Source organism: Numida meleagris, chromosome 14 (assembly GCF_002078875.1).
Source record: "Numida meleagris isolate 19003 breed g44 Domestic line chromosome 14, NumMel1.0, whole genome shotgun sequence".
Taxonomy (NCBI): Eukaryota; Metazoa; Chordata; class Aves; order Galliformes; family Numididae; genus Numida; species Numida meleagris.
Genome location: NC_034422.1, coordinates 9366984 through 9380711, shown reverse-complemented (window position 1 = coordinate 9380711; position 13728 = coordinate 9366984). Strand labels below are relative to the sequence as shown.

The 13728-nt window shown below is 45.0% G+C and overlaps 1 protein-coding gene across 1 annotated transcript; it reads left to right on the top strand.

Moving 5' to 3' along the window:
• DRG1 (developmentally regulated GTP binding protein 1) lies at positions 7841 to 12664 on the top strand. The gene is made up of 9 exons (XM_021413214.1): positions 7841 to 8001; positions 8128 to 8251; positions 8684 to 8859; positions 9254 to 9323; positions 9834 to 10003; positions 10462 to 10592; positions 10801 to 10968; positions 11936 to 12058; positions 12542 to 12664. Exons 1-9 carry the CDS (start codon positions 7960 to 7962, stop codon positions 12639 to 12641), a joined length of 1104 nt encoding a protein of 367 aa, XP_021268889.1. The 5' UTR covers positions 7841 to 7959; the 3' UTR covers positions 12642 to 12664.

Below are 13728 nucleotides of genomic sequence, written 5' to 3'. Positions count from 1 at the left end.
GCAGGCCGGCCCCCACCCCGCCCGCCCGCGGGGCCGGGGGCTGCAGCCTCCCCCTTCCCCAGCGCCTCTCCTCCAATGCCGAGCCGGCAGCCGGGCCCCCACCGCGACACGGGGGGGGGAGGCCGCGTTCGCCCCCTCCCCCGAATATCCGGGCCGCGCTCGCCCCCCGGGCCCACTCCCACCGGGGAGAGGAGGGGCCGGGGGTGGGGGTGCTGCGGGCGGCCTCCCCCCCTCCCCAGGCCGACGCGAACCCGCCCGGAGCCGCAGAGGCGCGCGGCGGCCCCCACCTCCCCCGCTCGCCCCAGAGCCGCTCCCGGAGGGGCCGGGGGCTGCGGGGCGGGCCCGACCGCCCCCCGCGCCCTCGTTGCCCTCGCGCTCCCGGCCCCGGGACCCGCTCCCAGCACGACCGCGGGAGCGACGCGCCGGCCCCGGGGCAGGGAAGGGGCCGCGGGCGATCCCCGCGCTGTAGAAGTGCTCCTCTCGGAGGGACCCGCGCTGGGGGCCGAGCCCCGCTCCGCTCTGCCGGGGACCGCCGTGCGCGGGGCGCGCCCCCGGAGGCACCGCTCCGAGCGGGCTGTCCGGTGCTGAACCTCCCCGTGCGCGGGGCGAAGGGCTCCCGAGCCAACATCAGCATCGCGTTCTGCTGAAATGTGCTTTCTATCTCCGAAGAATTTTTGCTTGCTTTTGAGGAAATATGCCCCCACCCCACCTCTGCGCACACACTTAGAGAGTTCTTTGCTTTGTTAAGGACGGCACATTTCTAAAGCGTTCACGGGCACCTTTTCGCCTTTATAACATCAAGGCTAATTGAGAATCCCTGGATGACCTATTCGCTATCCAGTATTGTCACTTAAACTACTCACTGGAAAATACTGAACTTAGCACACACACGGGCATCTCGAGCTGTAGCGTGTTCCGAGGGCTCCCATCTAGCACTGGAGTGAAATGGTGGTGGAACTGAAAAAGCCTTCTGGTACTGATGTGCAAATGAGCACAATGAGCTTCCAAAAGGCAGCCTTTTTCACATTAACACTTAAGGCCACGCAGCGCCCTCAGTTTCTGCTGAATTTCTCTTGCTTTTGATGGAAACTAGCTACACTGCAGGCACCACCAGTGGCTCTTTATTGCTGCACTATGGATGCACACACTGTGATATGAACATGTGTTTTTGGAAATTGGAGGATGTCGGCGTGGTATTGATGCTGGGAAGCAGAGCTCGCATACGCTGCGTTACACAGATAATGCAGTGCCCTCATCCTGCAAGCCTGCCCATGTGTCATGGGAACAAGAGTTGCACTCGCCGTGGTGAAGAAAATGATTGCATTTCAGCTGCCGGCCAGGCTGCATGTACACACGGTCAGAGCAGTGAAAGGAGCTGGAATTTGCTGATCTTTCCTAGTGGCTCTCTGGTCAGTTGCGTGCCTTCCCCTGGTGGCTCACACCGGCTTATTAATTTGCTTTCTTTTAGTCCCCAGTCCCCTGCCATGGTTCCTGCTTCCTATTTCAGCTCCCCCCTTGCCTGCTCTTTGTCTCCGCGCTAGGCAGGGGGAGGGGGGTCCTGCCGCCCTCACTGCACTCAGAACTTTCTCCAGTTGCCAGAGAATGTTCTGGTTTCAGCTTCCAGCCCTCCCGTTTAAAAAGCCCCATCCAGCACGCTGCCTGCTTCCTTAGGTAAATGCTAAGTATTTACCCCAACGCACGAGATTTTCTCCAAGGGACCCACTCGCTCCCGTCGGAATGCTGCAGCAGCGTGCCAGGAGCGCTGCGTCCCTCGTGGGGTGCTCGTTAGGGGTGGCCCCAGCACTCCCTGATTTCCCCTCCCCAGGAAACCACAGGAGAGCAGTGCAGCTGCTAACCCCAGCGCTTTGCTGCTCTCGCACACTAAGGGCTGAGTCTCTCCTTGTGGTTCTTCCACCCTTCCCATGCTGCTCTCCCCCACCCTTATGGCTTCACCCACTTGTTTGAACTTTTCCCAAGCTAATCCTGCCCCAGGACATGAGCCTATCAAAGCCATCACTCAGTTGGTGCTTGTTACAGTGTAGCCAGATTTCTTCTATTTACAAGTAACCATACAATTTCTGCACTAAGACCAAGTTTGGATCATCTGTATAAAAAGACTTGGAGGGCAAAGTTCCCTAAGTGTAATGTGATGACTAAACGCCATTTCCCCAAACTTAGCTATGCAAGCAGACAGGTGTGATTGTCCTTGGACTCATTTGTCACCAAAACTAACAAGTTAATATCTTGAAAAGCAAGTTCTGTGGTAGTGAAAAAGTTTTGCATGTGAAGAAAAAAATTACATTTTCAGTATAAAGAATTCCTTCCCCTTTCCAGAGGATTCCTAACCTATTTTCTCTCACATCTGCTGCACCTGGACCTGTTGAACTTCTTCTGAATTCCTCTCCTTAGATAAAGGCATCTTCCTCAGCTACTTTATTCAGCTTCTCCCTATTTCCTGTCTCACTTCAGCTCATGGCAATTCCTGAGCTGTCCCCAAATGTTCTGCAGCTGTTTGGTCCCCGCTGAAGCGCTCTGACTGATATCTCAGCAGCACTACAAATCCTCTTTTGCTCTGAACATGCGCGTGCCATTTGGGTACACCGTACACTGCTCACTTCGCTGCACATCAGTTGCTACCGCCCTTACTTGGAAGCATTGACCTAAAAGTACGAGGGCTGCTCCGAAAGTAACGCCTCCTATTTCATTCTGTTGGCCCACAGTGTTAGGTATGGATGTTGGTGGGATGGCAGCAGAGCTTGAACCTTCCCACCAATATTCTGTTCCATTCTGTTTCTGTGTGACAGATGGCAGCAGAGGGGCAGTCTGACAGGATGTCATTTGACGTGGAAGTGCAAATGAAACAAAGGTGTATAGCTGAATTCCTCCATGCAGAAACAAATGCGCCCACTGACGTTCATCGGCGCTTGCTGAGTGTTTCTGGAGTCCAATCAGCACACGTGAGCACAGTGAGGGGTGGGTGGTGCATTTCAGCAGTAGTGACAGTGACACTGGGTGTAGATTTTTACGTGCACGGCATGCAGGCTCATGTGAAAACACACAGCTAATGGTGGTGACTACGTTAAAAATGTGTTGTAGTGGAAAGTTTGCCCTATAAAACAGTGTGATTGTGCATTTTGTATCTGTTGTTGTTTCCATGGAAATAAATAGGAGGCATTACTTTCAGAACAACCTATGTAATTTGGTCTACAAACATGGGGAAGTAAAGAAAGATCTTGGGGCTACTGAAAACCTTCAGAAGTCTTAGGATGCTCTTTAAGAAAGCTAGTCACTATTCCACACTGATTGTGATATTAAGATAGATAATACAGTGTTATAGCAGTACTTGTGCCAGCTAATTCAGCCATTCCAATATTTCCTTTTTGTGTATTGCACAGACATACATCATGCTGGGCATTTCATGGCACACCTGCAAAGTTCAGTGAGTAGCTGTCATTTTTTTTCTGAGCTTTCACTGGAATTTTAATTAACTGAGACTGATCTAACAAGCAATTAATTCAGCATTCAGTACTTGTTGATTATTACTTCCATTTAGTTTTTTAAATTCGCTGCATTTTTTTTTATTAGGAATCGTCCCACGAGAACGCTATCCCCAGCAGCAAGGACTCAGCCTTGGAGCACAGTTTTCTCTGCTATCCAGATATGGGCCAGCGATTTGCCAGCTTTCTCCTTCAAAAGCAAACAATCCTTGTTTAAAAATACCTAGCATTTCACAAAAACTACAGCAACTGCTAGCAGGGAGGTATATGATGCTGTGAAAAGTACGCGGTGAGTTACTCTGAAAAGGGGAAATGGCACTCTTTGCTTTTCCTCTTTTTGTTCACTCTCCTCACAGCACTCAGGTGTTGTTTAGTCCATCTGTTTCATGGCATTCCATGACAAAGTTTAAGGAGCTGATGCTAAATTGCAGAATGTTTTGTTGTTAATCTGATTTAAAACAGCCTTTGAAGCCAACCTTTGCTACTTAATCTCCCCTTTGTTCCCCTCATTTCTTCACTCTGCCCATCTTAACTTACTCTAGACTCCCTGGAACCAAAGCAACCTGAGCCATTCAAAGATTGCAACTCTGAGGATCTGGTCAAAATGGGAATACAGCCTGGCTTCCTGTTCCATCTAACAGCTCCCCATGCATTAGGCATCCAGTGTGTAGCTAAGGAATCCCGGTAGACGACTTTCTCATGTAAAACTTACTTTACAATGCAATCCCAAGCATGCAAAGCAAGTAGTGAATGTTTGGTATTTACAGACTAATAGCTAAGTCACTGTGCTGTTCTGAGGACAACTTCTACAAAAAATCCAAGTAAACCAGCATTAAAAAGTTAATTTAGAAAGACAACTGAGAAGCAATACCTCTGTATTTCTTACAAGATTCAAAATATAACTCTCAGTCTATTGCCTCGAGATTCAATTCAAGTGCAAATTGCATCAACTTCCAAAGACCCTTCCCCTCAGGCAATCAACATCATGGTTCCATTCGGGATGCCCCACTCAGTACCCAGATCTGAAAATCATACCTTCTGACAGGGGCTTCTCAAAATCTCATTTCTCCAGTTCATCATCACCAGCCTGAAATGGTTTATCTCCTCTTCAGCACCACCAGTTCTTCTGTGAAGCATAAAAATAGCCTTAGTTAGTCACCAATTCTCACATCAGAGTACAATTCACACACACACACACACACACACACACACCTTTAACTTTGCAAAACTGCAGAAATTGCAGAAGGAAAGAAAGAAGAAAACAAAAAAGCCATCTTAAAATTAACATAATAAATTAGCCTCATCTATCAGCTACTCTTTTTCAAAAGGGAACTCCAGCAGGTTGGATACAATCTCAAACATAATTCTTAAAATCCTAAGTACTTAGGTCAAAGTTATCATTTGATACAGATTATTTTTCACTAGGCTGCTGAAAATTTCTGAGAAGACATGAAGTTTCAAGAGCCCTGTTTCACCTGCAGTCATGATTGAATTTCCTCCCTGCCACCTCCCTGCCACTTTTAAAATCCAGCAGAAAATGTGCATTATCCCCACCACCACTCAGCTGGAAACGAGTCCCTCACAAGCCCACAAACACACGTAGCCTTAGCACAGCTGTTTCCAAGTATATATCCTACAGCTTCTGACATAAGGTGAGTTACCAAAACCAGGGTGGCTCTTAAGCTAAAAGGAGTTTCTCACTGCACTGTGGATAGATATCTTATCTACAAGTTATCCAAATAGAAGTTAGAAAACTAAACAGACCTAAAATACCTAACTTTAAGTAATCTTTATCAAAGTAAAATCTGTGCTGTTCTAATGGCACATTCACTACACAGAAAGTATCACAACTAATTTTAAGCTCAGTTTTTATCATGTACTTTACAACGAGACCTGCAAGCCACATCTGACAATACTTGTTTTGCCTCTCACCAAAGTAGAACTCTTACCCAAGGTAAAATGATAGCTGTTCCAGAAATAATGCCAGAATTTGGCTGGAGAAGCTTATTTAAAGTTTGACAGAAAACACACTAAACAGATTTACTACTCAGCTCTCCTACTGCAGTGATCTACAGCTACACTCAGGGCAGAGCTATGGAAACATTAAAGTTTCAATCATTTTATGGCAATTGCACATTCCTGTTGTGAAAAAAAATAAAAGTGAGGCACAAATAAAGGAAGTGTCTTTTCAAAATTAATGAGTCAGCAGGACCGAGTGTGTAGAATATGGATTTCCGAAACCCATTTTTACTACATCCTCCATCTTTCAGATCTTGCTAATGAGGTATGTGCCATTTCAGTCACATCCCTGTCACTCTAGCTCAATGAAACACACATTCCTACTTTTTCTCTATTGCTGATTCCATATATTTGAGACAGCTTTTATTTCAGATGTAGCTCTCCTGAATTTTCTGACCACCCTGAGGTATACTGCTTTACCTTACTAAAAACATTATTAGAGAAGTGCTTATGTTATATACTTTTAGTTTATCAGTTAGAAATTCATGGGACTCCTCGATCATTTGTTTTTTTTCACTGCAAATCTGAACCTTCCTGCTGCGCTGCCTCACACGGCAGGCAGGCAAACACCAAGAGTTGGACTGCACAACTGCATTGCAATGTGCAGCCTTGGGAAATAGACACCCTCTTTCACTTCAACTAGATTTTCTAAATATAATGTTCTCAATTAAAAAAAAAAAAAAAAAGCCGAATTACATACTCCAACTTCCATCAGTGCCCACTACAAAGCTCAATTAACCTTTCAAGTAGATCTCAGTCTCCCATAGCTCCTCACATTTTCTCTCAGGCTCTATTGGTTTTGGTTTTTTTTCCCTCATCTGACATTAAATCCCATTTCATATTATTACTTTCCTCGATTTTCCCTTCTCTGACTGAATTTTATAACAAACTTTTATAATTTGTGGTCCATTTTCCAGTTTTGACTGCCATCCTCAGAGGACGCCATTTATCCACGCCCAGTGACCCCATTTCCAGTTGTCACATCTAACTTCCCATGTTCTCCAGAGCACCAAATAACATAAAACACCTTATATTAAAAAAAAAACAACAACCATGAGAGTCATCACAGTAAATCTGTTCACAACCTGGAACCAATCTCTCCAGTGGGCCCTTCCAACCCCTACAACTGCATAAGCCTTTCTGAAGCTTATTAGAGGGTGCTGTTATAAACCTATATACTCCAAATATTCCAACCAATTAGAAAGTGGGTTTTTTTTTTCTGGCTGGAAAAATCATCAGGCAAATGATCTCAGTTAAACTTTTATTCCCTTCAATGCTGAAAGAAGTTTGTCAGTGCCTTAGGTCCTTAGAGGACCTTTGCTCGAGTAGCTTTCTGGAAAAAAAGGATTTTAAGGTTGTATACCAAAGAGTTTTGTCTTAAGAACGTTATTTATTGACATCTCTGCTCACTCATCCCAATAGCTTCTGCAAATACAGGGGTAACCTGATTAAGCATTCTGAATTTGCACTTTCTCCACGTTTTTCCTGTTACTAAACAGGACTACAAATGCGAGCGATTTAAGGCTGAATTGAGCTGTGGATCAAACAAGTCAAATTCCACCTGAAGTGAGAAGGAAAAAAAATTTACACCAGTACTGAACCTGCTATGTCCTATGCTGAAAACCAATATTGTTCACAAGGAATAATTAGAATTCCATGAACAAATACACAGCGGTAGGTGCACTCGTATTTACCCTAGCTTACCTGAGCTAACATTACCAGGAGTGGTAATCCCATTTTATTTGAGATTCTATTTCAGTAAGCTCTACATAAGCTCATATTAATGACAGTTCCTACCGTAATGGAGTTCATGACATGAAAGATGGCTTTTTTGATTCAGATGAGACAAGCGGGAGATAAAGAGAGGAAGAATGATAGCAAAGAGCTATGCAAAGAGCTCTCTCCGTTTTTCTCCTTACCGTAGGTCAAGTGATGTATAACAATTCCACACGCAAAGCTGCGGTAAGGTTAAATTTTGGGTCCTGCAATGCTCACGATCCTGTCTGGTGGAGCAGGGGATTCTGCAAGCATCCTTATAAATGCCTTCAATATAGGGCCTGGGAGAGGGTATTTCTCATTAAAAACCACGTTAAAACTTACATTTAACGCACCATGTGAGAGCAAACACCGGCTCGCTCCCCCTCTCTCTCCCTTCCTCCCTCTCTCTCTCCCCCTCACACACGCTCGCGCCTTTCTCCTCACAGCGCTGCACGAGGCGGCTCAGGGCGCGCTGCAGCGCCTCCCGCCGTTTCGTTTCGGCTGGGTGCAGCGAGCTTGCAGGCACGCTGCCCGGGCAGCACGCGCCGCCGGCTCTTTCCCGCCCACCGCTTCTCGCGAGACCCGCTCTCCTTCCCGCGAGAAGTCGTTGTGCGCCTGCGCGCTGCCGGCCGGGCCTGAGGAGCGGTGCCGCTGTTGGGGCGGCGGGCCTGGGGGCGTCGCCGCGATGAGCGGGACACTAGCGAAGATCGCGGAGATCGAGGCTGAGGTAACGCGCCGGCCTTCTGCCCGGCAGGCCGGCGGGGTCCGGCATCGAGCCGCTGCGCCCGGGAGCGCGGGGGGGGGGCTTCAGGGCCTGGCCGGCAGCTGAGCCCTCGGTTCCGCGCTGTTGCAGATGGCCCGCACGCAGAAAAACAAGGCCACGGCGCACCACCTGGGGCTGCTGAAGGCGCGCCTGGCCAAGCTGCGCCGGGAGCTCATCACCCCGAAGGGAGGCGGCGGCGGCGGCCCCGGGGAAGGTGAGCGGGCCGGGCCGCGTTCTTCCCGTAGCTGGGGGTTGTGGCCCTGCCCGGGGCTTTGAGGTGAATCTGAAGAGTAAATAAAAGAGCTTCGGCGTTTTGGCGGGTGTAACGGTGTGTTTGCAGAAGTCCTGAGGGTTTTGTGCGGAGTGGTTGTGTGTTTGTGTGAAGGTGTGTATGGGGGAAGCTGCAATCTCCGTCAGCACTCGCGTGAGGTGCAGCCCGTTTTGTTGCAGGCTCGTGCTGTGCGGTGCTGTGCGGGCAGCAGGGATTGTGAAGACTCTGGTTCCTGCTTTTATCCTGTCAGGAAAGCTTATCTGTCTTTCACTCAGGCAGTATTAAAACTAATGGTGGGATTGCTCTCCAGAGCCTTAGAAGATGAGAAAATGGCCAGCTTTAGGTGCTTTTTCACTTTGTGCTACTTACTTGCAGGTTTTGATGTTGCAAAGACGGGTGATGCCCGGATTGGCTTTGTGGGTTTTCCATCAGTGGGAAAATCTACTTTGCTCAGTAATCTTGCTGGTGTCTACTCTGAAGTGGCAGCGTATGAATTCACTACACTAACTACTGTGCCTGGAGTCATTAGATACAAAGGAGCAAAGATACAGGTGAGATCTTATGTCTGTGAAGGTAAGACTGTATGTGTAGATGTAATGGCATTAGGGCAGGACAGCCTAGTTTGACGTTAGCAGGATAGAATTTATATGTAAAAGCGCTTGAGAATACATGATAAATGTTTCCATGAGATACTAATTTTATTCTGCTTTTCTCTGGAGAAAAGTCCCAGTGGCACTTCTCATACTCTGAAGTGATCTATTCCAGTCTACAAACAGGGATAACGCTATATGTAAGAATTAAAGTGGAAGGAATTTTGCTCTATGCCCTGTTAAGATTTGCAGTAAAGTCAGCAGCTTAAGAAGAAATGTAAAAGTAGAATTTATCTTTTCCGTAAAGAGAAACATTTTTTTTTCTCATGAGTTATTTTCCTTTCCTGAACAATAGCTACTTGATCTGCCAGGAATTATTGAAGGTGCCAAGGATGGTAAAGGCAGAGGACGACAAGTCATTGCAGGTGAGTTTATTAGCTCTTGGAGACAGCATCCTATTACTGGCTCAGTTAGTATGGCTTATGAGAATGAGGGGTTGAATTGCTATTTCTGATGTCTTTATGAAGCTGCATTGTATGCTGGAATTCAGTTGCTTAATGTGAAGCAGTAGCCATTGTAGTTTTGCTTTGTTTGTTAAATTCAGGAAACATGAAGTCATGTGTTGACACTGCCTTGGAAGTCTGCTACCAATTTTAAAGGCAGATGAGAACCCTTATTAAGCAAAGATGCTGTTTTCACAGTTTTCTGCCATCTTTATGTAGCTTGTTGTCATCCTTATGTGCCTGAATGTAGATAGAAAGGAAGGTTTTCCAGCCTCTTTGATTCTTGCACCGTGCAAGAAATCTTACACCAGGTTTAAAAAACCAGAATGAACTGGGTTTTATATTGTCATCAGTCCACTGAGCTGTCTTCTGTGCTGCTTCATCTTGGTGTGTGAGCATACTTTTTTGAGGGTTAACTTTTTCGATTCTTAGTTGCTCGAACCTGTAATCTCATTCTGATTGTTCTGGATGTGCTGAAACCCCTTGGTCACAAGAAAATCATTGAGAATGAACTGGAGGGATTTGGAATACGTCTGAATAGCAAGCCCCCCAATATCGGCTTTAAAAAAAAGGATAAAGGAGGCATTAACCTTACAGCCACAGTAAGTTGGAAGTTTTTTTTAAACAAAACAACAAATGCTTGAAAAAGTTCTAATGGAGAAGAGAGGAGGAGAGCTCAGCGTTCCAGGCCTCGCAGCCTGGACACCTCTTTATTTTCCACTTAACACTGAATCTTTAAAAACACCAAAGTAGCCATAGATGTAAGAAGTCAGAACTCTGCTATGGATTTCAGGTACCTCACGCTTTATTGGCTGAGTTTGGAACTTGCAGACAGGCAGGTTTCTGTTGGAATGTCTGACTGCAGCCATCGCTGGCATTAATACTAATAAGGCTGTTATGATGTACATTAATACTAACTGTGGCAAAATCAGTTCAGTCCAGTAACTTACGATGCAGGTATTATTTCTAGTAACTTATATGCTAAGTGATAGTATTATTAATTTTAATGCTCAGTTTGACTGTAAGGTTCTCCATTTGTTAACACTGTCTGTACACTCAGTGTCCTCAGAGTGAGCTGGATGCTGAAACAGTGAAGAGCATCTTAGCAGAGTACAAAATTCACAATGCTGATGTCACGCTGCGCAGCGATGCCACCGCTGATGACCTAATTGATGTTGTTGAAGGAAACAGGTACTGCTGAGGCTCTGCTTTCGGTATACTAGCAGCTTATTTTCCAAAGAAAATAATTATTTATGGATGTTCTTTCCACAGAAGCTAAGCTAGCAATAGCTAACGCTTAGCACCTTACTGTCCTTTTAAAAATGATGCTTTTTGTTTCGGTGATGGCAGCAGTGTATTGCTGTTAGGCTGCTGTAGCACTGTGTCCTTCTCTTTGCAGGGTTTACATCCCATGCATTTACGTCCTAAATAAAATTGACCAAATTTCCATTGAGGAACTAGATATTATTTACAAAGTACCCCACTGTGTACCAATATCTGCTCATCATCGCTGGAACTTTGACGATCTGCTGGAGAAAATTTGGGACTACTTGAAGCTAGTACGAATGTGAGTCCTAATTGCTGCACTCTATGTAAGGCTGAGATTGAATAACATCTTAAGAATGGGTGAAAGATGATGATTCTTACATGTTTTTCTACTAACTTAGAGCTCTAGCTTTCAAATGATTAAGTGTTGCGTCACTAAAATATGTTTAATCTGTAAGTCAGAGATCATGCTGCCCTTTTCTGTTTGGTGACTGAGTTTCCTGTCAGTCACAGGTGCTACACTTTGAACTTCTTGTATAGGGATTAAATGAGGACCTTGTGAAACCCCAAAATAAGTTTTAAAAATCATGAAAAAATGGACTGCTAGTCAAATTTGATGCAAAGTTGTTAATTTTAGAGGTATTCCTCTTTTCCTGAGTGACCAGGTGCCTTTAGCTGTCTTAACAGACCCGAATTGAGTTAATCTTGCATTTCAGATATTTTTACTGTAAATTATGACAGGTTTACCTCAGTGTTGATGCATCTCATAGATGAATTCGTGAATGAATCTATTGCTACTCAAAAAAATTACAGTTACTGTATTACAACATATCCATCTTCCTGGGACGATTTAAAAAAAAGATATTGTGAGAAGGAATTTAATATGCCTAAGTATCCAGGCTACAGACAGTAAGTTTTTTCCTAATACACGTTGAGCTGTTTACCAAAAGTAAACCCCAGAGCCACAAATGACACCCATCAAACTGTAGCCACCCTTTCAGCTACCTAGGTTTTGTCATCTTCTAAGCAACAGCGGGAAATTCACTAGTGATCAACTTTCTGTAGTTACAAGGGAGAACCTGCTTTCAGCCACTGGCTCCTCAGATGCATTTTCAGTTTACAAACACCAGCTTACAGCATGTCTCTTGTCACCACTGGCGTGGTGGAACTCTGCACAAGCAGCCATTACAACAGTGCAAGTAACCTGTGAAATTTCATGGAGATTTGCAAGAGGAGTTTTGGCACTGACCGACTGCTCTGTGTTACAGCTACACCAAACCTAAAGGGCAACTGCCAGACTACACCTCTCCTGTAGTGCTGCCTTACTGCAAGACAACAGTGGAGGACTTCTGTATGAAGATCCACAAAAATCTTATTAAAGACTTTAAATAGTAAGTATTTTGTACAAGAATGATTTCTAGCAAATAGAAAGTAATTAGCCTGATGCTGTGTTCTTCCATTTGTGTGTAAGTCAGAAGTAAAAGCAGAATTTAGTTTTGAATGTTGAAAGCAATAGATCTCTCTCCAATTAAACCTAACACAGAAGCTATTATATTTGATGTTTTCCTGCTCTTTCCTGGACAAATTTCCTCTCTGGCAAAAGTACTTTTATTTAGATTAGAAAGTAACATTAGATGCAGTGTTACGGGCTGTTGTCCTCTATACACAACTGTTTTGGATGACTTCATACTTTGTTTTGATCTGCTTGTCTCTGGTTCACACAGACCACTCATCCAGGTACTTATAGGAGAATAAAAATAGCTCTCAGGCATTGCTTTCTGTATTAGTGTTGGGACAGAAATAACTGCTGTTAGGCTCTCTGCATATTATACTTCTAAGTCATCATAATTTGATTTTTCTTCCCCCTCTTTCAGTGCACTGGTGTGGGGTTCCTCTGTTAAACACAACCCCCAGAAAGTGGGCAAGGACCACACTCTTGAAGATGAGGATGTCATTCAGATTGTGAAGAAATAAAACTGCTTTCCCACGCTTTGTCACTGTGCCTGACTTTTCCTTGTGCAAATGGCAAAGAACAGATGCTTCTATCAAACACAGAGAAAGGGATATTGCTCTTTGTGGTAATAACTTATTGCATGGAAAAAAAAAGCTGTTTCTGGTGAGCCTGTATTGCAGTGTTCCATTCTAGCAGAACTTACAGATGAAAACTTTGCTTTTTTCCACAATGGCAAAAGCAGCTTTGGTGCCTGTGATGACTTCAAAGTGAAGAGCTGACACAGCTGAAATTACTCTGTTCTAATTTAGGACAAACCAAAAAGCAGAGGATGTAGAACTATCTTGCAAGACAGAACTCAAGGACAGAAAATGTGAGCTTTGGCTGCCTTACTCTCTGATGTTCCTGGTGGAATACTTCAAGGCTATTAGTAGTCCTGTAGTTGTGGAAAAGATGCTAGGTTCTGATCTGGAGTAGTCACTTTTTCAGCTGTTTATCCTAGTAGAATTCAGCTAGGTGCCTCTACTTCGTTAGTGACTGGAAGCTTTTGAGTTTTCTTAAGAATTTCCTGTTTGACTTCTCCAAACTTACTTGTACAAGGAAAGGGGCAGCTCTTAGAGCAGTACTTGTGTTGTTTTATAATAGAAACTTTATAATAGAAATAAGTAAAGCTAAGCTTTTTGTTACAGTTAGTGCTATCACAGTTGTTAGCTGCTAGCAATCACTCTTAGAAAAATGAAGTAGGGATGCGATGGTGGAGCGTATAGAAAACCACTGTTCTTACACTAGTGGTTGTTACTAACCTTGAATTGGGATTTAGTTCAAGCACTTAAATTTTGCTTAACATAGCAGTAGTCATATGCAAGCTTAACAGAAGCTACATGACTGGAGGAGGGGGCAGCAAAGGGTAGGGAAGCAGCCATGGTCAGAAGCTCCTCCACCCTTTCTCTAGGGCTGCTTCATTAGTGGCAGAGCAGGGTTCAGCAGCTGCTCCAGATGAGTCTGGTACGTGAGTATCTCATTCCTTACCCGTAAACCCTGCCTGTCACGATCAGCCTTTAAACTACTGCTACTGCAGTTCAATTGCTGCATTTAGATAACGGGACCTCC